Source organism: Salvia hispanica, chromosome 6 (assembly GCF_029641045.1).
Source record: "Salvia hispanica isolate PSC_SH4W2 chromosome 6, Shi_PSC_v1, whole genome shotgun sequence".
Lineage (NCBI taxonomy): Eukaryota > Viridiplantae > Streptophyta > Magnoliopsida > Lamiales > Lamiaceae > Salvia > Salvia hispanica.
The window spans coordinates 13,578,030-13,605,528 of record NC_142697.1 but is presented as its reverse complement, the minus strand read 5'-3'; the positions used below and the strand labels follow the sequence as shown (position 1 = coordinate 13,605,528).

The following is a 27,499-nucleotide window of genomic DNA, read 5'->3' as shown; positions in this document are numbered from 1 at the left end:
ATATATTTATAGTAATAAAAAAATTATGAGACTCTTCTAAAACTTTTTACATACCTCTGAAGTTTGGGGGAGGTCACCTAAAACATCTACTAATATATCTCCTACTACACTAATAATAAATAGACATGTGGAATATTTTTAGAAGTAAAAAAAAGAAATCAAGATTAATGTGGTAAATGATGTTTGTGCTTTAGAATTAATTTTGTAGAAAAGAAAGGAAATCAGTTTTATTGTAATTAATTATTTCATAAATATTCAAATTAGTCCATAATTTATAAATATTCCAAAAAAGGACAAAACTAACAAATACTTCAAAAGACGGCCAAAACTTCACCTTTTATATATGTATAGATAGATAGGGAGCAGTACTTCCTCCGTCTCAACTAAGTTGAGTCGTATTCTTCTTTGGGATATCTCAACTAATTTGAGTCATCTCCTTTTTTAACAAAAAAAACAAAACATTTAATCACTCTTATTCATTACTTTACTCTTTCTTTATTTTTACTACTTTATTTCTCCTCTGTGTCCAAAAATTTTGTATCAGCTTAGTTAGGACGGAGGGAGTGGTATTAAAGAATATATAAAATAACCAAATATTTGGAATAAACACGTGGAACAAGTCAAAGCTTACAAATCACGGTTCCACTCAAATATAAAACCCACCGCCACCGTTGTTCGGCGCCAAATCTCTCTCTTCTTTTTCAATGTCAAGTGGCGGGAGTTAAGTGAATAGGGTTCGTTGTAGACTAAGGAAGCCAGAAATGGGGAGTTCGCAGCCCCAATTGTTCAGCGTCAGAATAGTTTCAATCGACTATTACATGTCGCCTCCGATTCCCGACTTCGACATTTCTTATAGCAATTTCCACGGTAAGTTTCTCTTATTTTTTGGTAAATTGAGGGACTAGTTTAACTTTTATTTTATTTTTTGTTGCCAGTCTTCTTGTGGCTTTTATCCTCTGATTCCTGTCCATGCGGTTTCCTTCTTTTTTGTTGCTTCGGTTTTCCTTTTTGATATGTATGGTTGTTGAGGTTTGTGAAGCCGCCATGTTTAGGTGGGAAGGTGAACGAGGTTCCAGTGATAAGGATATACGGTTCAACTCCGGCTGGTCAGAAGACTTGTTTGCACATTCATCAAGTATGCCAATTGGATACTTGAAATTCTTGTTCTTCTGTATGATTAGTTTCTGATTCCATTATTAAGTATGCTAATTGGATACTTGGAATTCTTGTCAATAGTTTGCATTCATGAGCTATTGCTTAGGCTCCCTTTGTGTTTTGCAGGTTTTACCTTATCTGTATGTTCCTATTTCTGATCTGGGGCCTATAACAAATGATGAAGGTATGACTTGAGCAATTTTTTTTCTCCCAAATTTTCAAATTATGCAGTAATATCTATCTCGGTGAAAACAATAACTGTGGGACTAATGATATTTTATTTGAACTGACTAATGACTTATGGACTATGCTTTATTGCCTAGGTATCATGTACTAGTATTCATCTTTTACTATTTCTCTAAATGTTTTGGATTAAATATAGTTTTCACCTGGGATTCTAATCATTATGCCTTTCTTTCTTTCCTTTCTTGTGATTGAGCAGCTGATTCAAGCATGCATTCTGTATCTCTTTCCCTTGAGAAGGCCCTGAAGGTTTAGTTGAATCTGAACACCCACTTTTTTACATTCTAAAGCATAGTTCACCTTCACTAGTAGTATAAAATAAGAATCCATTTTTAAAATTTAACAGCTTAAAGGAAATACTGGCTCAAAACGTCAACATGTACATGGCTGCAATCTTGTTCGTGCAAAGAAGTTCTATGGTTATCATTCTTCAGAGGAGCTCTTTGTGAAGATATATTTGTATCCTGATGCTGCTAGTGCATATCATATTTCATAAGTTGTGCCTTAGGTTAACACGAGAAGGGAATTACCATCCTTTTCTCTTTATAGTTGGCTCCTAATTCAAGCATTTAATGTATAAGACCTTGACATAAAGATCAGCTACCATCCACAGGATGTTTCTCGTGCTGCAAATCTTCTTCTGGTACCAACCATTTTATGCTTCTTTACTTTTCAGCATCTGTATTGATTCAATAACTTTTCTGCTTCATGTATTGTTTCTGTAAGCTATTTGGATTTCTGTTATAAACTATAGCCGATGAAGGTTAGCTGGTCCCAAGTTTGGTATGATAGTTGGAAAATACATAGTTTTTTTTTTTGTAATTATTTTTGGCCCCTTATATTCTTTTATTTTTTTAACTTCTGCCTAGCTCTGCATGCTTGTGCTGGTGGGTGTACTGTGTGTGTGTGTGTACGTAGATATATATATTTGACTATCTTGCTTTTTCTATATTATTAAGTCAAAAGCATTATTCAATACATTACTTTTAGATTGATTTATAGAGTGAAAATAATTGCCAGTTGGAAGTTGCTGCATGTGTGACCACTTATCCCTGAATATTTTGTTGTCTCCCTTCTTCCCCCCCCCCCCCCCCCCCTACAATTTTGCAATCCTGGGGGACATCTAACCTTTTCTATTATCTGTAGGTGGGTGCTGTACTAGATAAAAACTTACAGCCATATGAATCACATATACCTTTTCTTCTGCAGTTCTTGGTAAGCTTATCTCCGAACACAAATCAATTTTGAGTAATTAAGTTCCCCATCTCGTGGCTCATACTCATGGTTCTTACTGAATTGCAATTGCTTAATCATCTCATGGTTTGAACTTTGAATTCTTCACAGGACTCACATGGTGATTATCTTATGGTTACTGTTATTTCTATCATAGCACCTGTGTGCTAGTTTCCCTAATGTTCTCTATATATATCTCTTGCCAATCAATGTTAAATATTTCAGTGATTTCCACTTTTTTTTTTTTTTGTGATGTTCCATACAATGACATTTTCTTTACTTGCCTTGGATAAGTTTGCCTAGTTTTATTTTCTGACAGTTAAGTTGAAAATAACTAACCTCTTGAGATTTGCAAGGATCTATTTAAAGCTTGGTCATAAGTGGAAGCAAAATTTAGAAAAACATGTGTAGTTGATTATTGGGTTCTGCTCCAATTGTCTCCTCTTTAACACTTATATCTACATTTCATAATTTTCAGATTGACTATAATTTATATGGAATGGGCCATTTACACGTTTCTAAGATGAAGTTTCGCCATCCTGTTCCAGATGTTTACTCACACCAGAAACTCAAATACAGTAGTAAACTGAGAACGTCAAGAGATGACACCACTTGCATGGATTTTCAGGTTTCTGTGGTGTTCCTTTTGCTCAGTCTAGTGAGTGGATTATGAATTTGGATTTGAATCAGGCTATACTATGATTTCTTATATAGGCAGATTCAGGTGGTGATTTATCTTTGGCTACTCCGGTATGGATTTCTTCTACTATTCCTGATGGGTGGATATGGAAATTTTCAAATCAACTCAGTTCTTCAGCAGGTGAAGTTTATCCAGTGTTCAGGCGCCAGAGTACCTCTGAACTGGAAGCAGATGCTGTAGCACATGGTTGTTGCTCTACAGTTGTCTGAAGGTTGATGTGATTCTTTCCGTGGCCTTTAACTAATACATACCTTTTCACACACATTGATTTGCAGATATCGTAAATCAACAGTTTATATCATATGTCTCTATGTCTCAAACTCCTTCCAACACGAAAGTGGTTCAGTCGCTAATACCAATATGGGAGGTTAGTTTCTGATCAATATAATTTCCATGAATTGCTCACTAATTTGGCTAATGATGATTGTTTCTTTCTTTTACTAGGAAGAACATGCGGCGAATGGGGTAACTGAAGTCACGCTTCTTGATCCAGAGAAACCATTACCACGAGATGTTTTAAGGGATCTATTAGGTGGGGCTGAGTTTGAGAAATTTATTGAAGTGTTAGATGATTCAGATAACTGCTCACTTTTGACTCCAGAGTCAGTCAAGTCTTCAGCAGTTTGTGGAGATTTTCTCGACCCTGCGGCTGCTAACCTTGAAGAAAGCAGTTATTTGCCATCCAATTATTTAAAGGCGGTTGAAAAGGATGGACCTCTTATATCATTAAGTTCATCATTACAGAAATTTGTTGCAGCAGAAACTAATGAGACTGATGCAGCTAAACAACTGCAACTATCTGCCAATGTGGAACCGTCAACTGCAAAGGTGATTCTCAATATTCATTGCTCAAAATGTCTGTGTTATAAAACCAAGCATAAGTATGGAGAAGATATTTCTCTATTCTTCGTTGACTCAGAACTTGTTTTATGTTATTTGGGTTATATTTCTATTAATTTTTTGTATTTGTGAATTGTGTTCATTAGGATGAAGATGCCTTAAGGCTTTTAAAGTGGCTTGCATCTTCTCAGGCTTCAGAAGATATCAACTCAGATGATGAACTCACTCGTGAGACAATTTTAAGTCCCTTACTTCCTTCAAAAGACATTGACAAGGTGTTAGAGAGAGCCAATGTAGATTATGAGAGTGAATCTCAAAAAGAGTGTCAAGATATTCTTGATTCTGTTGATATGATTAATAATGAAGACCAGGACTCCATACCCTTCCAGTCTGCCGAGTACAATGATCCTGTCAAACATTTGTGGAGTAGGGTTATTCCGCAAGTGGATGGATCCAGTGACGATCCACCATCAACTCCATGCTCAGGCGAGTCACCCAAAACAGAATATAGTGAAGCAAAGTCAAATGTTGAAACGCAATCATGGTCTAGAATAGCCTCAAACTTGAGAAATAAGCATCTAAATAAAAGACCTCAATGGGGTTCTTTACCTGTTTGTTGTCAGAAAGTAAGTGATTTTTCACCTCCCAGTGTAAAAGAAGATTTGGGAACTTCTTTGACTGGAAATGTATCAGATAAACTTCCATCTGTAAAAGTTGATAAGAAGAAAGATATATGTCACTCTGGGAAAGCTAGTGTAATAGCTGAATGCTCCACACGGGATTTGATGAGAAGGAAACGATCTTGTCGAGTTGAACCCGTTGATCATAGGAGCCCAGTGGGAGTCCGGGATGCAAAATTATGCTCTGGTTCTGATTGTGCAAGCAGAGACGTATACCTTGCCTCAAGATCAAGGAGTTGTGATGAAAACAAAAAGGCACTTACTTCACGGACAAAGTCCCATGAAAGTAATATAAATTCAAGTGTTGAGGTCTGCAGTGAGGCTATTCATATAAACCCGTCTTGTTCCCCTGTTTTAGGTGAATTGCATGGATCATCTTGTGAGGATGGTATAGATGCAGAAAATCTACTGAAAAAAGGGAACACTAAGTGTGTTAATCCTAACTACAGCTGTTCTGGTGAGAATTTGCACAGCACTGTTGATAGTAATATGAATGTTGACGAATCTGAACAGGCTCATGTTTCAACTAAGAAGACTTTTGGTAAAGTTTTAGGTCGCACAATGCAGCTAACTGATATTGTGGAATCATGTACTGTCCCTTCAAATTCAGCTGCAAGTGAGACCACATACAACACTGATTGCACAAGCGAAAGATATCCAACCTCAGTCTCTATCCACAAGTTGCACAATGTTCCAACTGAGAATTTGAAGGGCATGGAAAGGGAGACAACAGACATGCAGTTTGAAAAGTTACCATATTTTGGAAAAGGTCCTGGTATGGATGAAGCTTATGACTCATCAAAAGACATAGACCAGGAAGCTGAAACTGTAAAACTTACTGCTATGACCATTCCCAAGAAACCTCCAACTATAGATTGGAAAGATGAGGGCAAAACTGAAGCTCCTTTGTCTCTTCAGGGAGGATCTGCAAATGATTTGCAGCCTTTCTTTGAGAGGAATTTCCTGGAAGACGAACAACTTCCATGTGTTAGCCCTAGAAAAAGTGGGCTTGTCGATAACCATGAAGCAGTAATGGGTGTTCCTGTTCTTTACCAGAATGATGGGTCATATTTATACATGCTGACTCCTGCAATGTCACCTCCATCGAGGCAATCTGTTGATAGATGGCTGTTATCTGATTGCTCTGACATTTCCAGGCACAAGATGGACTCACCACCGCAATTTCTTCCGATATCTGATTTGGTGGAAGAACGAGATTCTCAGGCTACTGACAGGTCCATCATGCCTGAGTCTGCTTTTATGTCCATGTGCGACAAAAGGCCAGAGCGAACTCAACCACCAGAGCATAATCAAGAGATTAAGAGGAAACTAGAAACCAGCTGCTCACTAGATACCTCTCAGATATCTGGTCCTGATAAAAAGATGAGGTTCACTCCATTAAGTCAGATTGGTTTTCGAGACCCAGCAAGTGCGGGTGAAGGACAGCAGCTAACATTACTTAGTGTGGAGGTGCAGGCTGAGTCTAGAGGGGAGTTAAGACCGGATCCTCGCTTTGATGGCATCAATGCTATCATTCTTATTTTTCAAGAGGACAATGCATCTATGTCCGATACTTATGTTCTTCTGCGATGTGATTCTGCTAATCTGGAAAAGGATCTTGATGCAGTTTCGGAGTCCAAGACATGTGTTTTTCAGGAAGAATCACAATTGCTTAATCATTTCACGAAGCTAATCCATGATTTTGACCCTGATATTCTTATGGGCTGGGATGTTCAAAGCAGTTCCCTTGGGTTTTTGGCTGAAAGGGCAGCACATCTTGGCATTGGTTTGCTGAATAATATATCGAGGACGCCATCTCGAATCAATATATCTTCTGCAGATTCTAGGGCTTCTGACAAAGAAAAAGATTCCAAATCTGTTACTGGTGAAGTAGTTCATCTAGAGAACTCCATAATTGAGGACGAGTGGGGCCGGACGCATGCCAGTGGTGTTCATGTTAGTGGTAGAATTGTGCTCAATGTATGGAGACTAATGCGTAATGAAGTGAAGCTAAATATGTACACAGTTGAAGCTGTTGCTGAGACAGTGCTGAGGCGAAAAATTCCATACATCCCTTGGAAAGTGCTAACAAGATGGTTTGCTAGTGGCCCTGGACGAGCAAGGTATAGATCTATTGATCATACAAGTGAGAGAGCAAAGTTGAATTTACAGATTCTGAATCAGCTCGACATGATAAATCGAACATCAGAACTTGCTAGAGTATTTGGTATTGACTTCTTTTCAGTACTATCTCGAGGCTCACAGTATCGTGTTGAATCAATGTTTTTGCGTTTAGCTCACACACAGAACTATCTTGCCATTTCCCCCGGAACCCAACAGGTGGCTAGTCAACCGGCAATGGAATGTATACCGCTTGTTATGGAGCCAGAATCAAGGTTTTATGCAGATCCTGTCGTTGTTTTGGATTTTCAGTCTCTTTATCCGTCGATGGTAATTGGATATAACCTCTGCTTTTGTACATGTCTGGGAAAGATCACACCTCCAATGACACATGGACTTGGCGTCTGTGCATATTCACCACAATTAAATACGTTACGCAATTCGAAGCAAGAGTTACTGGTAGCACCAAATGGTGTCGCCTATGTTCCATCAAAGGTACGGAGAGGTATACTACCTAGGCTGTTGGAAGAGATACTATCAACCAGAATCATGGTGAAACAAGCAATGAAAAAGTTAGATCCGTCTCAGCTTGTTCGACACAGGATATTAAATGCTCGACAGCTTGCTTTAAAGCTTATAGCAAATGTCACCTATGGCTATACAGCTGCTGGGTTTAGTGGACGCATGCCTTGTGCTGAACTTGCGGATAGTATCGTGCAGTGTGGCCGTAGAACTTTGGAAACTGCAATCTCTTTCGTAAACTCAAATGACAAGTGGAAAGCGAAAGTTATTTACGGTGATACAGATAGGTTTGTAGTCTTACTCATTATAATTCTTTTATTAGTCCTTTAAAATCGAAAAGAGTTAATTGTCAAAAAAAATTGGTTTGGTTTTCTCCTTGATGAGTTACTCATGCTCTTATTGGGTACAGCATGTTCGTGCTCCTTAAAGGGCGGTCTGTTCAAGAAGCGTTTGCGATTGGACGAGAAATTGCATCTGCAATAACCAAAATGAATCCCAGTCCTGTCACATTGAAAATGGAAAAGGTTTATCACCCCTGCTTCCTCCTTACAAAGAAGCGATATGTTGGTTACAGCTACGAGAGTCCCGATCAGAGCAAGCCGATCTTTGATGCTAAGGGTATTGAGACAGTTCGAAGAGATACATGTGCTGCTGTATCCAAAACCATGGAGCAGTCATTGAGGATCTATTTCGAAAGCCAGGATATATATAAGGTACGGAAGTGTTTTGGGGGAGGGTACTAGGGGGTGCTTCAGCAACCCCGGCCCATTTGTATAGCAACAACTTGTTTTTTATGTGAAGATCTGAAAGCATATTTCCTTTTCCACTTTCCTTGTTCAGGTAAAAGCTTACGTGCTGCGCCAGTGGACGAAGATATTATCTGGCAGGGTCTCCATTCAGGACTTTGTTTTTGCAAAGGAGGTTCGCTTGGGCACGTACGCTGAACGTGCTTATTCACTTCCTCCGGCTGCAATTGTGGCCACCAAATCACTGCGCAAAGACCCTCGGGCAGAGCCTCGGTATGCTGAGCGGATACCTTACGTTGTGATCCATGGTGAGCCCGGTGCTCGTCTAATGGACATGGTGGTCGACCCGCTTGAACTTCTAGCCATCAATTCCCCTTTCAGACTAAATGATATCTATTACATTAGGAAACAAATCATGCCTGCTTTGCAGAGAGTGTTTGGGCTGGTTGGAGCTGATCTGAACCAGTGGTTCCTGGACACACCCCGCCCGGTGCGCGAAACTGCTGGGAAACGCCAGACTGTTGCGCAGAATCCACAGAGGATGAGAATTGATTATTACTATGCATCGCAGCATTGTACTATCTGTGGAGAGGTGGTTCAGGGATCAGCTCATCTCTGCCATGTCTGTTCCAAGAATGAAACAACTGTTGCTATAGCCTTGGCGGGAAGAACTTCGAAACTCGAAAAGAATATCCAACACCTTACTGCTGTGAGTATAAGATACTTCTCAGAATTCTTATGTATTCGTTGTTGAAAGACACTCCATTTCTGTTTGACCTATTACAGCAATCTGTTAAATCTCTCTCTCTCTCTCTCTGCAGATATGTCGTCATTGTGGAGGGGGGGATTGGGTTGTTGAAAGTGGAGTGAAATGTACTTCGTTAGCGTGCTCAGTTTTCTATGAGAGAATGAAAGTTCAGAAAGAATTGCAGTCACTGTCTGAAGTAGCTACAGCGACTGGTTTCTACCCAAAATGCATGGTAGAGTGGTTCTAACTCTTCTAACTTTTACATATTTGTATTATAATGTTTTTTTAGAACTTTCATAGAGATGTATGTATGTGTTCATAAGTATAAAATTTACAATTATAGTACTAAAATATTGAGCACATATGTATACATACTAGTGTTAGATTAGATTTTCCTTTCACTTAAGTCCTTCCATTTGTCTTATCGGTGGAAGAGAGACTTTGGGGGAGAATGGTGCAATTCTTGTAATTTGATGTGGAAATTTGTAGTAATGGTGCTACTTGTATTATCATATAGGTTGGCTTTATTTGTTGCGAGTGGAAATTGATTGAGATAATAAGAATGTTTAGTTTCGAATATTACGTGTTTAATTTTATTCTAATTCATTTGAATTGAAGATTTATAGATTGATAAAAATGACTCAAGCTGATCCACTATTCTTTCGAGTGGTTGATTAATTTTTGAATTTATTTGATCATATAGTCAGCATCTAATCATTCGAATATACGATTATTTTATCATCATCCCCCAATGTTGAGTTGATTATTTAAGATGCTAACACCCAATTTTAGCCAAATCTAAATTTAAAATGAAAAAAGTACCCATGATTTTAAAAATATGAATTAACTAGCATTTTTGTTGTTAAAAAAGAGATGAATTCGTTTTTTCTCAACCCTAAACCTAGTATTATAGAACCTAAGAAATTTATTTATGATATGGTTTGTTATTCTTGATTTAATTTATAGAAAAATAATTGATAATAGAATAAACAATCCTTCTTCTACATTAGATGGAAAGGTAAACTAATGGTTACAAAAGATTTTTCAGTTGGTACCTTTGTGATACAACATTGAATTCACGTTTAGATACATAGTTTTGTAAATCAACGTCCGTTGTGATAAAACGTCTTTTTTTGTAAAACACCAGCCAAGTTCACGTACACATTCCGATGGTCATGTATAGGGTTGGGGAAAAATACTGAAATACCGAAAAATAGTAATACCGGTTTATCGTATCGAAAAATACCAAAAATACCGAATTTTCGGCATACCATGATGTGATTTTCGGTACGGTATGATACCTTACCGATATCTTTCGGTAAGGTAACAATATGAGTTTTCAAATACCGCAGTATGCCGCTGCACACCGAAATTCAGTATATACCGTAAATTAAGTTATATACCGTAAAATATAATACTCCCTCCGTCCCTGTAAATTTGTCACTTATTTCCTTTTTCGTCCGTCCCTAAAAATTTGTCACCTTTCACTATTACCATTTCTGGTAATGGACCCCACATTCCACTAACTCATTCTCACTCACATTTTATTTTAAAATTATATGTTAAAGTAGGACTCACATACCACAACTTTTTCAAACCACTTTCTATTACATTTCTTAAAACCCGTGCCCGGTCAAATGGTGACGAATTTTGGGGATGGAGGGAGTAGTATATTTGAAATTATAAAATATAAATATATTCTAAAAACTCAAATCATCTATTTTAATTGATGTTGAAAGTCAGGTACACCGCAAAAGTACGGAATGCCGAAAATGATGTATACTATCGGTAAGAAAATTCGTCATGGCGAAGTTTTACCAGAGATTTTGGTAAGGTAAATGTATGATTTTTTCGTATACCGAACTTACGGTAAGGTATACGATATGATGGTTTCGGTAAGGTATACCGTACCTACCCACCCCTAATTATACAATAAGACGTCGAAAAGATGCCATTGAAGTTTTTGATGTAATGATACACACAAGACCATTCCCATACGACTCACTGTTCCTGATGCTACTGAATGCCATGAGGGGAATGTTGGAGCATCAGCTCGTTGTTGATATGGTCCAACAGATGATAAGGACAAAGTGTCTCGTGAATGTGCATATATCAAACAATGCAATCGACGAAATTTGCATGTTAGGGAAACCCGAAGTGGGATTGTCAATGCTGGTGATGTTTTATAAGCATGAGTTTGGGGAGCCAACTTTGGGAATTGCTGATTTCGGCCTTTATGAGGCTTGGAAAGATCAAGGAGGCAAATTCATTGACCCATAACATGATAGGCTGTCTATCGATGATAAAGAGGCGACAATGTCGTATGCAGCTCATCGAGCAGCACAGATGGAGAGGGTTCAGATCCTATATAGGAGAGCACTCAAGGATACTTAAGTTTTATGCAAATTGATGCTATGTCTTTGAGCTCAAATCTATTGGATTAGCTTTTTATTTGATGATTTCTGGTACTTTATTTATTTTCATTTTCATTCCAAGGCTAGTGCTCTCTAGAGATGTTTGAGGCCAACAGACAAGTGGTTTGTTTTCTTCTCTGACCTGTTTTTGTTATTTAATTATTTATTGGAAGTTGATTGTTCTTTGAATTTGATCCATACTCATCGTTGGTTAATCATGGATAGAAAATAGACTTATCGTAAATGAGAGATTTGAATTTTGGTCGATCAAAAGAGATTTTGTAATTTAGTTATACGCCTAATTCTGTTTTGAGCTGATTTCTAGATGTAGGTTCACGAATGGTTTACAAAATCTATTTCTTTGGTAAATGATTAGAATTATGAGGTAGGATTAGTAACTATGTTGGATGGATGATCACACGATGAATGTAGGTCTCCTGAATATTATCTTGTATTCACTGTGTTGATATTTGATGTGTTTCTACTCATTTATGTATTACCATAGACTTTTTTTAGGCGAATGTTGAACTCATCAATAAATGATAGCAGAAGGTGAAGCAAGGTACAAATATTGGCGGTGCTACAATGCACACAACACCACATCCGGGGGTAATTTATAAGACTTATGCTTTCTATAGTTTGTTGTCGATTTGATTTTCCTTTCTGTCCTAGTAGTATAATTCTGTTATCATGGAGTCCATTGTCCATTTCCATCATCTTATAAGGGTGAATGAGTTTGAGTGTTCGTCTTAGTAAGCTAATTGTGCAATTGGTACAAGGAGAGGCCATGGGATTTATTAAGTATTCTCCGCCTATGGTTCGGGTTCCCATTCAAAGGGAAACATTTGTTTTCTTGCACAAATTTTCATGCAATGTTGTTTAGTGTTTGAGACGAGACAAAGGTAGAGGTGGGAAAAAAATACTGAAATACCGCACTTATTGTACCAAAAAAATGCCGAAAGTACTGATTTTTTGGTATATCGTAATTTTCGATAACGATATCAATTTTCCTATACCGCAGTATACCGAATCCTCGGTGCATGCCGAAAAATCGGTACAAGTTGAAATATTATTGATAGGACTCGTTACAAGCATGGTTTTGAAGGGTTTATTACACTAACATGACTGATAATGTGCGAAAAGAATGGTGAATTTGAGTGTGCAGGGGCTATAAAGTGTAGAAGCTACAAGTGCAGGATCAACTTGATCAACTCGGGAAAGGAGTAAAAAATGACCAGAAATGAAGCTAAGTTGATCAGTTGCGAAGCCTGCCCTGCCGACGAATTGATCAAGTGGAGTTTACCACATGAAGTGATGAGTCAGAGGAGAGAGAAGAAAAGATGTCATCTCAAGGGCATAAATGTCATGATAGGATGGGCTTGCCCTAGGGATTTGGGCCCAACATCATCCTATAAATATGGAGAGAGTGCACACAAGAAAGAGTTCGACACCATCACCACCTTTAGTCGCCTCATTTTCACTTATTTTCATAACATGAGTATGGAGTTAGCAGTAGGAGTCGTCGTTTCCACCTTTGTTTCCATCTCTTCTTCCTCGTCAAGGAAGAAGGGACCTGGATCTGCGTAGAAGTCTTCGTAGTTGGAGTTTTTGTCGCACCCTGAGGGGATTAAAATAATTTCTATTCTATTTTCAGTTCACCTTTTTCATAGTTTAGTTGCTGTTAATGTTTTTCTTCTAGTTGCTACTCTAGTTATCTTTCCACTGTTAATCGCTCCTCAAATCCTTGTTTGGAATTATGTTTTAGTTACGTTTACCGAAGATCGTTTATGAAATGGAGTTTTTAGTTCAAGCTGTGTTGGATCTAATGTTCTCTGTTTTAATTGTTTTCGTTTGCTTTAGTGCCGCCTTGTTTATGCTTTCCCGTAGGTAGATTTACTTTGTAGTTCGCCAACTTGCCTGAGAATAGGCTAGATACTTTAGATCTGTTTTCTTTACGACGATTTCATATGGATCTGTGTTCATTTTGTTTGATTTCTGTTTTTATGTATGTTGCTCTGTTTAGATCTGCTTTGTTTGTATTTAGCTGCTTAGCAAAGAAGAAGGTAGTAGTTTGTTAGAATTGCAGTCTCTATCACCTTTTCGATGTTTACAGCTTTAAGGTAGTGCGCTTATTTTGTGTCAGTGGTCCCAAGTTACTTTTAGACTATGTTTATCGGTGGGGTGGGTCGACCGCCACCTCACCCCAAATTTAAAAAGAAAAAACAAAAAATGAAATGAAATGGCTCTTTCTATACTAGACCGCGGTCTCTCCCAACACAAACACCAACCAGGCGGCCTCCATTCCATCATCCAATGAGATTGTGCCAAATGGCACAATCTCATTGGTTGATATATATACTTTTAAATTAATATATCTTTAATATAAAATATTACTCCCTCCGTCCCGCTTTAGCAGTCCCATTGACTTTTCTGCCATCTTTTTGTAAAAATAATAAAAAATAGTTAAAGTGGAGAAATGGTAAAGTAAGAGACACAATAATGTAGATAAGACTCTTCTCTATATTATTCTCCCTCTTAATTTACCATTTCACCTCTTTAACTATTTTTTATCATTTTTACAAAAAGAAGGCAGAAAAGTCAATGGGACTGCTAAAGCGGGACGGAGGGAGTATAAAATTATAAAAATTATATCAAAATTCATAATTTTTTTTCCTCTATAAATAGAGACCACATTTGTTATAGTTTTGCATACAAAAAAAATATCTCTTTCCTCCTATAATCCTTCTTGCTTGATAAAATTTCATATTTTTTAGTTTACTTTGTTGCTAACTATGGAGGATGATGAGAATAATATATTATCTGATTCCCCAATTTCTATCCTTCCCAAAACCACACCCCTTCCCAAAATTTTAATCCTTCTCAAGATTATTTCCCTAGTTTTGATGATTTTCCGAATTCTGATCAATTCCAAAGTTCATTTCAAAACCAACATTCAAGCCAAGACACCAACCAACTTGAGTGCTTCAAACACTCCACATGATTGGAGTGAGCAAGAAGACATGTTATTAATGTCTGCTTATTGTTTCGTGAGCAGGGATGTAGTTGTTGGCACCAACCAAACTAATGCCCATTTCAATATGAGGAAGCAAGAAAAGAAAATCCAGCAATGGGCCAACAATGAAGTTCAGAGTCATTGAGACAATGCTACAAACGACTCAACACAAATGTCACAAAGTGGATCCGTGCATACAAAAAAGCGCATGATCGAGCTACGAGTGGCCAGTCTAAAGAGGACATTGAGAAAACCGCTCAACTGTATGGTAAGAGAAAATTTACTCACCATAAGGTGTTTGAGAAGGTGATGAGATACAGTCCCAAGTGAGAATTGAAATTGAATAGTACTGGTTCAACGCGTTTCCAGCCAGATGAAGATAGTGTTGAAGAAAGTCGCGGGAGCTCAAAAAGGTCGAGAACTAGTGAGGAAGGAGGACCTCAAATTGACTCCATTCCTGAGAGTCGTTCTTCAACATTGCAACGTCCTACCGGAAGAGATCAAGCTATGAGTAAGGCTAAAAGAAGAGGCAAAGAAGTTGCAACGCCATCATATACAATCCCTAATGATTTCACTGCAGCACTGCGTGAAATGAGAGTAACACGTGAAAGGGAATGTGATATTTAAGAACGGAAGATCAAAGCAGCTAGTGATATTCAGGAACGGAACATCAAGGCATCTATCCTTACTCCACTGATGGCTAGGAGGGACTCAACTCCAGAAGAAGAAACGCTGAAATGCAATCTAATAGCATAATTGTTTGGGAACTGATCGTAGTTTATCTGTTTTCAATGTATGTTTCTTATTGCGTAAATTTCAACTTATGTTGCTTAGTGTGTAATCTTCAATTTCCGTTGCTTAGTATGTAATCTTTAATTTCTGTTGCTTATGTAACTTTCCGTTTATGTGATAAGCCCTCCAATCAAAGTATGACTACATGACAAGTCATTTCTATCACAAGTGGGGGTGAAATCCAATGACATCCCATGTGATCAAGAATATCAAAGTATGACCATATGACAGGTCATTTCTATCACAAGTGGTGGTGGAATCCAATGACATCCCATGTGATCAAGAAAATAAAGTATGACCACATGAGAAGTCATTTCTATCACAAGTGGTGGTGGAATCCAATGATAACCCATGTGATCACGAAAATCAAAGTATGACTACATGACAAGTCATTTCTATCACAAGTGGGGGTGTAATCCAATGACATCCCATGTGATCAAGAAAATCAAAGTATGACTACATGACAAGTCATTTCTATCACAAGTGGTGGTGAAATCCAATGACAACCCATGTGATCACGAAAATCAAAGTATGACTACAAGACAAGTCATTTTCTATCACAAGTGGAGGTGGAATCCAAGGATATCCCATATGATCACAAATGATAGTAGTGGAATCCTATGCTCAACAAATTACTTCTATAAATTTACTTATATGCTTCAAGAAAATTACACATAAATCCTCTCACGATTATTGGGCCAACTCTCCCTAAAAAATGTCATCAAGTTCTAATTTTGAAGCTTTCAATCTTCTTGAAGACAATGAATGGGAAGAAAAAATTGTTGAACAAAATCAGCAACTCGATCAACTAATCGAGGATATGGCTATTTGGCCAACAACCTTGCCTTCACAACCTACAACCCAGACGGCTAGAGCTAAAAGGAGATACATTGAAAGGAAATGCGAAGAGGGCCATGATACTATTTTCGAGCAGTACTTTGCTGAAGCTCCAATCTATCCTCCAGATTTTTTTCGAACAAGGTATCGCATGCAAAAACCTTTGTTCGAAAAAATAATGAACAAGCTCATCGACACTGACAACTTTTTTGTACAGAAGCGTGATGCTACTGGTCGACTTGGTATGTCTGCAATTCAGAAATGTACAGCAACGATGAGGATGCTGGCCTACGGGGCGGCGACCGACTTGCACGAAGAATATTTGAGAATGAGTGCACAACTCATTCGCAAATCTCCCATCAAGTTCGTTGAAGATGTAATTTCTAACTTCGGCGATGAGTATTTGCGAAAGCCCAACGAAGAAGACTTGGCAAGACTTCTGCATATTGGAGAACAACGTTGGTTTCCAGGCATGTTGGGTAGTATTGACTGCATGCATTGGGAATGGAAGAATTGTCCCACTGCATGGGCTGGACAATATGCCGGAAGAAACGGGAGTCCGACAATCATCTTGGAAGCAGTAGCATCTCAAGATCTGTGGATATGGCATGCTTTTTTTGGAACTCCAGGTTCGAGAAATGATATTAATGTGCTTGATCAATCTCTAGTTTTTGATGATATTTTGGAAGGTCGAGCACCGAAGGTCAATTACATAGTAAATGGCCACGAAAAAAATATGGGATATTGTCTCACTGATGGCATATATCCTCAATGGGCGGCATTTGTCAAATCTATACCAGGTCCACAAACGATGAGGCACAAGTTGTTTGCTCGACATCAAGAGTCTGCGCGTAAAGATGTTGAGCGAGATTTTGGTGTTTTGCAAGCTTGTTTTGCTTTTATCAAATGTCCATGTCCTATTTGGGATCGTGATATTATGGGGAAATAATGATTGCTTGCATAATCTTGCACAATATGATAGTGGAAGACGAAAGAAGCATATATTCGAACTATTGTGATCCAGTAGAATTTATTCAAGATCGACTTGGATAAAGTAGTCGTGAGAATGAAGATGGAGATGCGAATAATGATTTCATATATTCTACGAATAGGATTGCGAGTCTAGCTTCTTACATGAAAAACAAAGCCCAACTTCAAAACAGAGAAGCTCACAAAGCTCTGCGAGACGATTTGGTTGAGCATATATGGGAAAAAATCGGCAATTGCAATTGAATGTCTAGTTTTCATCTTATGTATGAGCACCAATTATGTATTTTCAATTTAATATTTCAATTATTGTAATGTATATTTTTTTTTTGTTTGTTTTTATAAATTTTAGCTTGTCATTTATTACGTTTTTCTATAAATTTACAATAATAAGTATTTCATGTATTAATAATACTATTAAAAAATAATATAAAAATAAATATATATAATAGTGTGGTTGGGTGGTCATTGATAAACCATGAAAATGTGGGTGGTAGGGTTGGATGAATATTGATGATGTGGAAGATGATGTGGATGAGATAGAAATGAATTAAATATTGTAAAAGTGGCTAGTTGGGTTGGGTTGGGTGATTGCTGATAAACAGTCTTACCTTTCCGTTTTTAGCTTAGTTGATCAAGTTACTTGTTCCTTAGTTATGAGTAGTTTAGTCTAGATTGATCAGTTTAGTTTAGTTTGTTGATTAGTTCCCTTTTCCTTAGTTTAAACTTAACCCACTAAAAAACGTGGCCGCAGCCAACCTCCCAAACGTCTCAATCCCAACTCCACTCGCATCTTTCCCTGAGAGATTCGACCCTTACTTCCCTTTACTAGATTAATAGTATTGTGGGTTAAGGTCTTGAAAGCCCTGAGTCTATCCGTTCACACACCCACCGACCAGTAGTTGTGAGCCAGCTTGAACCGTCTATTGTCTGACTTGATCAAGTTGCGCATGTTCTACATGTTTTAATTTCCCTGTGAACTTGGAGTGCTTCAGTTTAAGAAACATTTAGCTTTCAATTATACATATATATTACTCCATCCGTCCCATAACATAAGTCACTCTTATTGTGAGTACATGTTTTAAGAAAGGTAAAGAAAAGTGGGTTGGAAAATTTAGTGGAATATAAGACCTACTTTTTTATATTGGTTTATAATAAAATGTGAGTGAAGTGAGTTAGTGGAATGTGAGACCTATTTACCATTTATGGTAAAAATGAAGTGTGACTCTTATTGTGAGACAGAGGGAATACATTATATTTATATATGAAATAAAATTAAAAAGAAAAAATCTCTGAAAATCATACTTTAAAATTTTTGTGTATGAAATAGATTTTTTTTAATAATGGTATTACGTTATACCGTACCGGTGCTTTGGTATACCATAAAAGTGTGGTATATCGATGTAATGGTAAGGTAACAGTATCAGAAATTAACCATAAATAGTACTCCCTCCGTTCCAAAGAAGTTGGCATACTTTGAAAATGGCACGGGATTTTAGGAGGTTTTGTTTTGTGTGTTAAATGGAGAGAGAAAATATAATTTTTATATTCATGTGAGAGAAAACTTTTTCCAAAAAGGGAAATGTGACATCTTTTGTGGGACAAACTAAAAAGGAAAAGTGTGCCAACTTCTCTGGGATGGAGGGAGTAATAGGGTCTCATCTTTCACTAACTCATTCACTCACATTTCATTTAAAACTAATGTATACAAGTAAGACTCCTATTCTACTGACTTTTTTTCACCCACTTTTCTTAATATTTCTTAAAACACGTGCCGCCCATAAATGTGACTCCTAATGGTGGACGAATGGAGTAGTAATTTTAGTATCACTAATGTATTTAAGTTAAGTTTAAATATTTTCATAGTATTTTAACGTATTTTAATTTTTAAGTTGTGTAAATTTTTATTTAATAAATAATAAATTTCATATATAAATATATTAATAAGTAAACTGTATTACATTATTTTAATTTTATAGTGTAAGTTAAAAGTGCCGTGTAATTAATGTGTAATTTAGATAAAACATATTGATATGATTGGAAAAAATAAGTGAACATAGAATATTCCTTCATGCTTGAATTTAACATAGATGACTGAAGTAAAACTTCTACTCCTATTTAATTAGGAGTATGGATTTACACAAAAATATGTTTATACTGTATTGGTATGAATAATTTAAGATGCTCTAATAACCCTATTTTTAATCATAAGCCTAACCCTGAAATATAATCAACGAAATTCAGTGGTTGGAAATTATTTTATTAGAAATTTCAGCAATGTTAAATAAATTAATTAGATTAAACAATGCTGTGTTCAATAGGCTATATTTGAGGTGGCGCCTTTGATTGTACTGTAGCAGGGTTTAAGCTCTCTTCCATGGCGGTGTTTTAGCTTCTCTATTCCGATTTCCGCACCCTTAATAGGTAAATGGCGCTCTCTCATCTCCTTCTCCGGCGCCTCAATTGCTCAAAACCCCCCTCCGTTCATCTCCTCTCTCTAATTCCAATTCCTAACTCACTGCACTTCTCTTCCGCATCCGCCGACCCTGCCTCTACTCCCCAATCTCCATCCCCCGCCAAACCTACCTCTCTCTCTGCTCGCATGAGCTTCATCTTCGAACAAATCGATGAAATTGATAAAAACCGCCAAGAGAAAGACCAAACCCTCCAGCGAATCCGGGCCTGGCGCGAGTCCAAGAAGCACAAAGACGCTCCCGTTGCCGAAGCCACGCCCGACCCGCCGCCGGTAGATTCGGTACAAGAAGGATTGGAGTCGGAATTAGCCAAGAGCGAAGCGTTTCTGGGGAGTAGTGATGGGAAGAAGGAAGTGGAGTTGGTGCACCCGTGGCCGGAGTGGATTGAGCTGATGGAGAGGCTGCTGCACCAGAATTATTTTGATCATAAGAGAAAGGACGAGGAAGGCATGATGCAAGCCCTCGGCTTTGATGTTTCGGCCTCTGCCGCGGAGGAGGATAAACGCCCAAATTTTGCTCGTGATTTCAAAACTGTGCAGGGTGCTCTGGTTAATTTTGGTCGCGATCGCTTTGACATTTTGAGGTTTTCTCTCGAATACATTATTTTTAATAACATTTCGTGATGCATTTCATGTATTGTTTTACTTGTTTGATGAAATTTGAAAGTGAAAATCTTTAATTGATTTATGATTGAAGACGAGACAATATGTATGTTCATAGTGGTTTCAATTTTATAATGAATTTCAGATTAAATTAGGCAATTTGCAAATACTGGGGTGAATTGCATCCCATTTGTTCTTAAGCTTTTAAGGTCTTAGTTTAGGTGTTTACATCCCATTTGTTAGTAATCAGAGTATGGTAGCAAGGCAGTGCGCAGCAAAGAGTTGGGCGGTTGAATTGATTTGGATTCATTTATTGTTTGTATCTCTTATGTTGAGTGGCGATTTGGATTGACGCTGTATAACTTATGATATCAAGTTGTTTTCCCAAAAACTTGTGTTCTTGTTCTGAGGTGTTGCTTGCTTCAGGTCATTGTCAAGACAGGATCTTCAACTATTAGTTGGTTATGGATGCCCTACTCCAGATAAGAGGGTGGTCTATTCTGCCAAATTGTTAAGGAAATACGTCCATCTGGATGAAGGAGATGTAAGTTTATAGGGCCTTCCTATTTCGTTAATTTATTTATTGCCTGACGGATTATGATTTTAGGATTATTTTATGGAAAAAGAAGTTATATGAGATTTTCAGGCAGAATAGTGACTGTAAGATCCACTAAAATTATGGCATTTTTAATGTTGGTGAAGAAAAAGTATGAAATAGAATGTAGGTCTTTCCTGTCAGTGTTACCATATGCCTTTGGTTGGAATTGTATGAATTACAGTTGCTCCTGGATTTAACAAAACACTCAAATAATTTTATCAATGTTGTAACCATTTGTCAGCAACTTTAGTATTTCAGCCTTTATTCTATTTTATGTATCAGGTTTGCAGTTCATGCAGTCTCAGGGGTTCTTGTGAGAAAGCATATTTGCTGACTAATAAAGAGGATGAAGCACGGACAATGGACGTCATGCGTATGCTACTTGCATATGGTTTTGATCCAATAGACGGATCAGTAGAAAATAGATCCCTTTTGAAGATGAAATCTGTAAAGACCATTGTGCGAAAGTTGCTCCATGATGTAGTCAAGCTGAGTGCAGTTCCAATAGATCCAAATCTCCCCCCTCCTGTTATTAAAAAGCCACCACCCAAGGTGAAGCAACCACCTCCCCCTCCAAAGAGAAGAGTCGGGCGTGATGATATTGAAATGAAAAAGGGTGATTGGCTCTGTCCAAAGTATGTTTTACAACCTTTCACCCTCTCCTCTCCTTTTTTGTGAATTGCACCAGTTATCCAAATTTTCTATACTCTTGTGGTAAAGTATCTGAATATATTTATATGTTGTGTGTGCTTTCCCCTTTAAACTCTCAGCAATGAGCTCAAGTACGACTTATTGAATTCTTTTTTTTTTTTTTTTTTTTTTTTCCTGGTTACAAAAAATCTGTTTAACTACGATGCAAATTAATTAGCTTAATTTCAGCATCATTTCTGGATTCTGGGCATTAGATCCATATGTATGAGTAGAGCTATATGGATCTAACTTAGATTTTCCTAATGTCTGGTGGGCTGTGTTTTATTTTTGTCGAAGATACTTGGATAACTACTTTTTCATTTTATTTTGCTACTATTTATCCTTTTCTCAGGTGTGACTTTATGAATTTCGCGAAGAACACAGTCTGCCTGCAATGTGATGCTAAGCGTCCAAAGAGACAATTGCTTCCAGGAGAATGGGAATGCCCCCAGTATTTCTCTCTCTCCCTCTCTCTCTTGGACACATGCTTTACTTCAGTTAGAATGAAAAGAAAGAGTGTTTATAGCTGTGATTTTTCCTGATGCATTTTCAGTTTTGAAGCTGAAATGCAGCTGAGAGTGATTGCTTTTGAACAGCAGTGGAGACTGCTTTAAAATTCTAGAGCTTAATGTTTTGGTTGTGTGATGCTTGTGCAGGTGCAATTTCTTAAACTATCGAAGAAATACAGATTGTTTCCACTGTGAACACAAGCGCCCACCCGATACATATCCTGATAATCATTTTCCTGAAAAGCAACATGGTTCTCACATCAGGATGGACAAGAAACCTGCCAGGGCTGATGTTTCCAATGCGTGGAATTTTGATTTTGACGATAATGAATCTGATGGAGCAGATGTTGCTGCTTTTGAGTATGCAGATTCACAGAAACTGGATGAAGACTTTCCCCTTAGCCAGCGGACTCCTCGTGAATGTTCTAGAGGTCATGGAAATGGTCAAGAAAGGAGCAGACCTCCAACTCCAAGGGGCATGGGAATGGATTATTCTGATTCTACTTCCACGAGGTCTAGTGTTGGATTCAATGATTTTGATGAAGACGATGATGATGATGTTGATAGTTATGAGTTAGTTGCCCAAAATGAAGTACATAGGGCTCCTCGAGTGGCTTTATCAGAACTTGAAGCAGACTCGGAGTCTGAAGATCTAGAAAACAGTGAAGGTAACAGGAACATCCATGGGAAAGCTAAATCCCCAGCACGTGGCAGGAAACAAATGAATCGCCAAACATTCTCTGATTCGGAAGCTGACGTAGACTTCGATACCGATGATGACCTCCCCGTTCACCCTAAGTGGAAATCAAGTCATGTTGCAGATGTAAAACAGCAGAGAAGAGGTCGAAAGAGTATGGCTTATGGCGCAGATGATGACTTTGAAGTCGACTCTGGCTCTGATGATGAAAGTATAAGATACAATAACAGAGCAAACAGAAGAGGCTCTAATAGATTAGAGTTTAGAAATACCAGAGGAGGAAGATCCAATTTTAATGACTCCTTTGCTGAAAGAGATGCAGATGGTGATCTAAGCTATAGGAGTGACAGACAGAGAGATAGACGAGGTCAGGATCGCCCAGGACAACCATCCCGGGGTCGTGGCGGCATGATGGGCGACAGGAAAGGCTCACAGGGGCGCGATTTTGGTAGATCATCAGGTGCAAAGAGCTTTGATAGAAGTAGTCGAGAGGATTCCTATGGCGGGCGAGGAAAGAATGCCAGAGATGGCTACTCATCGAAGTTCCAAAGCGACAGACGAGGTGGGTCGTTCAGCAAGAGAGGAGGAGGAAGAGGAAGAGGAGGAGGAAGACGGGATGATTGGTCACAAAGTTACGAAGAAGATGACAAACCACAGAGACCTAGGGTAAATGTGAGATGATGATTCTCAGAATGAGTTGGGAAATACTCTCTGAGATGAGCTGAGAAGTCTATTTCCAAATGTGAAGTAGGCCTCCTTATGTTAGTGGTGAAACTGAATGCTTGAAATTGATCATCTGCGGAAGCGTAGTGCCTCCAGAATGGTCGTGTTGTTACTAACACGGAGTTAGTTCTCTCGTGCTAAATGAGGGGTGGGCTTGTTTGCCATCATCGAGTATTATGCCCTGTTTTCTTCCGCACTGCCATTCTGTTGTCATGTTAAAAGGTTGTGATCTGCCTTTAATAGTTGCCCAGATTTTGTAATGGATGTTACACAATTTTCCCTTTCAGGAAATACAATACGTACGAGTTATATTTGTTGAGCTGCTATCTACTTTTCTTGGTGAGGGAGGGAGCTTGCACACGAGGAATACAATGCGTTTTTTTGTAAACCATGTTATAGCATGAGATAGACATACTGTCACGACCGTAGTTAGCTAAGGATAGCATAACCCGGTTTATCGCGACTAAGGAGGGATTATAAGAAGCGGGAATAGAAATTAGGGGAGGTTAAGGTCAAGACATAGAATACACACAAATTATAATAATAAAGGATATTACTTAGCAAAATATACTCGATCAAGGGGACTCGAGAGACTGTTCTTACAAGTTCGACTTATACGAGTTTAGAAATTTAATAATAAGCGAGGCCTTATTAATGGCACAGCGGAAGCAAAAGAACGCGGTTCATGTGTGGAGACATGAACCTCCGAGAGTTTTATTCTTATATAGCTACTAGTCTGCCCTCCACAGCACTTGATCCACCCTTCCACGATCAACCTGCATATTTAGAAATATATGCAGGGCTGAGTACGAAGGTACTCAATGAATACATTGCCGAAAAATACACATATACATTTAAAAAAAAATTTTTGTCAGGCCATTACCATAGTAACACTCAGGGGTTTTATTGAAAAGACCTGAGCTTACTAAAATATTCACATTGGGCCATTTTTCCTGTACTTAGCCATATCTGATCATCTTGTGCCGCTGAGATGGTGATCTCATACGGTCACCTTCCCTGCCCAACAGGACAGAGGTATCCTTGTGCCGGGAAGGTGGCCACCTTCCACGGTCACCTTCTCTGCCGTCCGTTCACGGCCAGAGGTATCCCGTGTACACTAGTCCGAGCGGGGACACCACCCTCACTGGGACCCGAATTCGACTTATATATATATATCATCATTCATAATTCACTTGGCCTTAGCCAACAGATAGGCATCATACACAAAACATTTATGGCGAGACAATATCAATAAAATCACGAACATGTGTTCGAGTTTTCACAAAATATAATTTGTATTTTTAGTATAAGAAAGCTCACCTTGATCGCCTAGTTTTCCTTACTTGACTCTTTCGTTCCGATTCTACTTGCGAACGTACCCTTTTAAAATATCACAAATGGGAAAGTACTATTTTAGTCTTAAAAGTATTCTAATTAAATTAGAGAACATGCCTCGAGCTTAATCTCTAAAAAAAATACTAATACTAATAATAATAATTATTATTATTATTATTATCTTTATCAATATTTCTAAAAAGCTTGTTTTATTTAGTATTGCTTCCTTTGCGATTCCCGTGTTCCGACGGAATAACTAAAATTCATGCAAAACTATAGTAATTCGTTTATCTTACTAAATCATTTTAGCTTGGGCCCATAAGTAATTAAATTCAAATTTGGCAATTCTTTAATTACTTTCTACATTACTTTTACAACATCAATTAAAGGAACCCAATTATATTATTTCAAGCAGTTGGGCTCAAATTAATTTGTATGGTCCATCTAATTAATTTAGGAGCCCAATTAAAGGAAACCCACATTCAAAGTCCCTAGCCTTCTTCTTCCTCCCTCATTCATCTAGGAGAAAGAACTCTCCCTCTCTCTCTCCGCCTTGTTACTGCCGCCGCCCAGCTCCAGCCCCGCCGTCCTCCTCCGCCTCCGACGGCGCCACTCTCCTCTTCCTCATCTCTCCCTCCCTTCTCTCTTTCTCTTTCCACAGATCTCTGCAGACCTCCGTGTCCCCCCACTCCCCCGTCGTCGACCTCAGGCCCGCCGTCGCGCCACCGCCACCACGGTTCTGCCCCAGCCGCCGACGCCGACCCCCTTCCGGATCTGCCGTGGCTGAGAACACGGCGGCTCGCCGCGGCGGCCTCCCCCTCTTCCTCTCTCGGTTCTCCTCCCTTCACCGCCGGCATGCACTACCTCCGCCTCCGACGCCGTTCTCCAACAGATAGGGATCAACCTTCTTTTGTTCATCTATTTTCCCTCTCTCTCCCTTTTACTTTATCAAGATTTTAATTTTTATTTTATTTATTTATTTATTTATTTATTTTTTTGATGATGAAACTTGAAATTTCCAAAATTTCAGATTTTAAGAATGAAAACAGTGACGATTTTCGGAGTGTGGGCTGTTGATTGTCGGCGACGGAGTGCCGAGGTTGCTGTCGGAAGTCTCTCCGACAAATTCCTATGTTATTCAAGCTAAGTTCTTAGTACCCCTTAAAGTCTGCCATTTCTAAGTTCTTGAGAGGCTATAGCAACTAAGTTCTTGAGATGCTAAATTTACATATACGCAATTCCATTAGATACTAATTTGGCATTTTGGACAGAGGTTGCTTTATACCTATATGCAGCATGTTGGATACTAAATTTGTGTCTTGAGCAGAAGCGTATTTGCCTATATGTGAAATATTCATGGATGCTAAATTGGTGTTTGGGGCAGTGGCTATGTTGTTCTTATGTGTCATGTTGAGAAAGTGGGAGAGAAAAGTAAGGTTGTTGGTGCTTATTTAGACAGTTTTTACGATAGGTTTATATTAAGAGAGAGGGGTCTTGTAGTTTTTACCTTGAAAGGTACTAGGTGGGGCTTTTGCTCCTGCAAAGGTTGTCCTCTTCCTTAGTTCCCTTCGTATGTATATTTATGTATATTGTCAGAATCTCTGGTTGGGTAGGTGATAGAAAACGAAAGGTTGCTATTGAAAGCTTACCTACCTTTGTGTAAAGCTCTTTACTTGTCTGAAATCTCCACACTTTACTATCCTTGTCCTTTGTATACTGTTATAAGTGGTTAGTGAGTTGAGTTTCTCCTAAAAGAGTGGTGTTGTAAGGGTTTCTAGCTATTTATATGGACTGCTTAAAGTAGTCACTTGCTAGACAATGTATTAAATGCAGCTGATCCTTCTGGCACCAAATATCCCTTTGCAGAGATATTCATCATTACTGAGTAAAATATCCTATGTGGAAATTATAAAAAAAAGAGAAGGGAGAATATAGACCATTGGTTTGGTCTGTCCTTCATTAAATGCCTCTGAGCATAGAATCCTTACAGATATGAGACGTTTCATTTATCTCAGGAGGCTTATATATCTGAATTGCTTAATAATGATTAAAAGTTATACGTGTGACATGTTTCTTTCTCCTCTTTTTTTTTTTTTTTTTTTAGGAATTAATTCTATTTGGAGAGATATTGCCATCGTGCGACGACGGACATTTCCTATAACAATTTGGATTGTTGAGATGGCGCTTTCGGAGTTTGAGCGTCATTTATTGTAATAGATTAGATTTGTGAAATTGGACCTTTGTCGGATGTATCAGATATTAGTTTTGGTTTTGAGATCTTATTTCTTTATTTGTTATACCCATATATGTGTGTGTATATATATATATATTATTTACTACCTACTCAACGTCAAAATAAACAATAATGAAATTCTATCGTGATCCCGATTTAATCACAAAGTCATTTATATATATAATTAAGCCAATACTGGTATTTTTAATAACAATGTCTTAGCGGGTTGTTACATACTATCCCCCTTAAAAGAAATTTCGTCCCGAAATTTAAGAATTACTTAGGAAAAAGCTCGGGATATTTTTCCTTCATCTTCTCTTCCAGCTCCCAGGTTGCCTCCTCCTGTCCGTGATTTTTCCACAAAACTTTCACCGTAGAAATCGATTTATTTCGGAGTTGTTGCACCTTCCTATCCAGTATTGCCACCGGCTTTTCTTCATAACTCAGGTCGGGTTCCAGAGCGATTTCTTCGTGACGAATCACATGTTTTGGGTCGAACACGTACTTTCGAAGTTGGGAGACGTGGAATACGTTGTGTACGTTTCCGAAGTTGGGCGGTAGTGCTAAACGATATGCTACTGGGCCCACTTCCTCCAGAATTTCATAG

General features: G+C 38.2%; 3 protein-coding genes across 12 annotated transcripts; all 3 read left to right on the top strand.

Moving 5' to 3' along the window:
* Positions 1–678: 678 nt before the first annotated feature.
* Positions 679–9,567, top strand: REV3 (recovery protein 3). Of its 10 annotated transcripts, none has more exons than XM_048105078.2 (16): positions 681–867; positions 1,053–1,135; positions 1,282–1,339; positions 1,598–1,647; positions 1,745–1,857; positions 1,999–2,041; positions 2,545–2,613; positions 3,110–3,259; positions 3,346–3,517; positions 3,607–3,698; positions 3,776–4,159; positions 4,318–7,781; positions 7,904–8,207; positions 8,335–8,577; positions 8,671–8,949; positions 9,062–9,567. In XM_048105078.2, the coding sequence occupies exons 1-16, from the start codon at positions 762–764 to the stop codon at positions 9,233–9,235; spliced, it is 5,784 nt and encodes a 1,927-aa protein (XP_047961035.1). In that variant the 5' UTR covers positions 681–761; the 3' UTR covers positions 9,236–9,567. The 10 variants fall into 10 exon arrangements, with proteins under 10 accessions (XP_047961041.1, XP_047961035.1, XP_047961034.1 ...); XM_048105077.2 differs by having other exon boundaries at positions 683–867; positions 3,776–3,863; positions 3,933–4,159; positions 8,335–8,949; XM_048105084.2 differs by lacking the exon at positions 9,062–9,567 and having other exon boundaries at positions 679–867; positions 8,335–8,548; positions 8,671–8,835.
* A 6,355-nt stretch (positions 9,568–15,922) lies between these two features.
* Positions 15,923–16,993, top strand: LOC125206236 (uncharacterized). Its single transcript, XM_048105519.2, has one exon. The coding sequence runs from the start codon at positions 15,923–15,925 to the stop codon at positions 16,991–16,993; it is 1,071 nt and encodes a 356-aa protein (XP_047961476.2).
* A 2,367-nt stretch (positions 16,994–19,360) lies between these two features.
* On the top strand, positions 19,361–23,643 carry LOC125205900 (zinc finger (Ran-binding) family protein). Its single transcript, XM_048105088.2, has 5 exons — positions 19,361–20,088; positions 20,534–20,651; positions 20,988–21,340; positions 21,748–21,846; positions 22,052–23,643. Exons 1-5 carry the CDS (start codon positions 19,460–19,462, stop codon positions 23,280–23,282), a joined length of 2,430 nt encoding a protein of 809 aa, XP_047961045.1. The 5' UTR covers positions 19,361–19,459; the 3' UTR covers positions 23,283–23,643.
* The last annotated feature ends 3,856 nt before the right edge of the window (positions 23,644–27,499 follow it).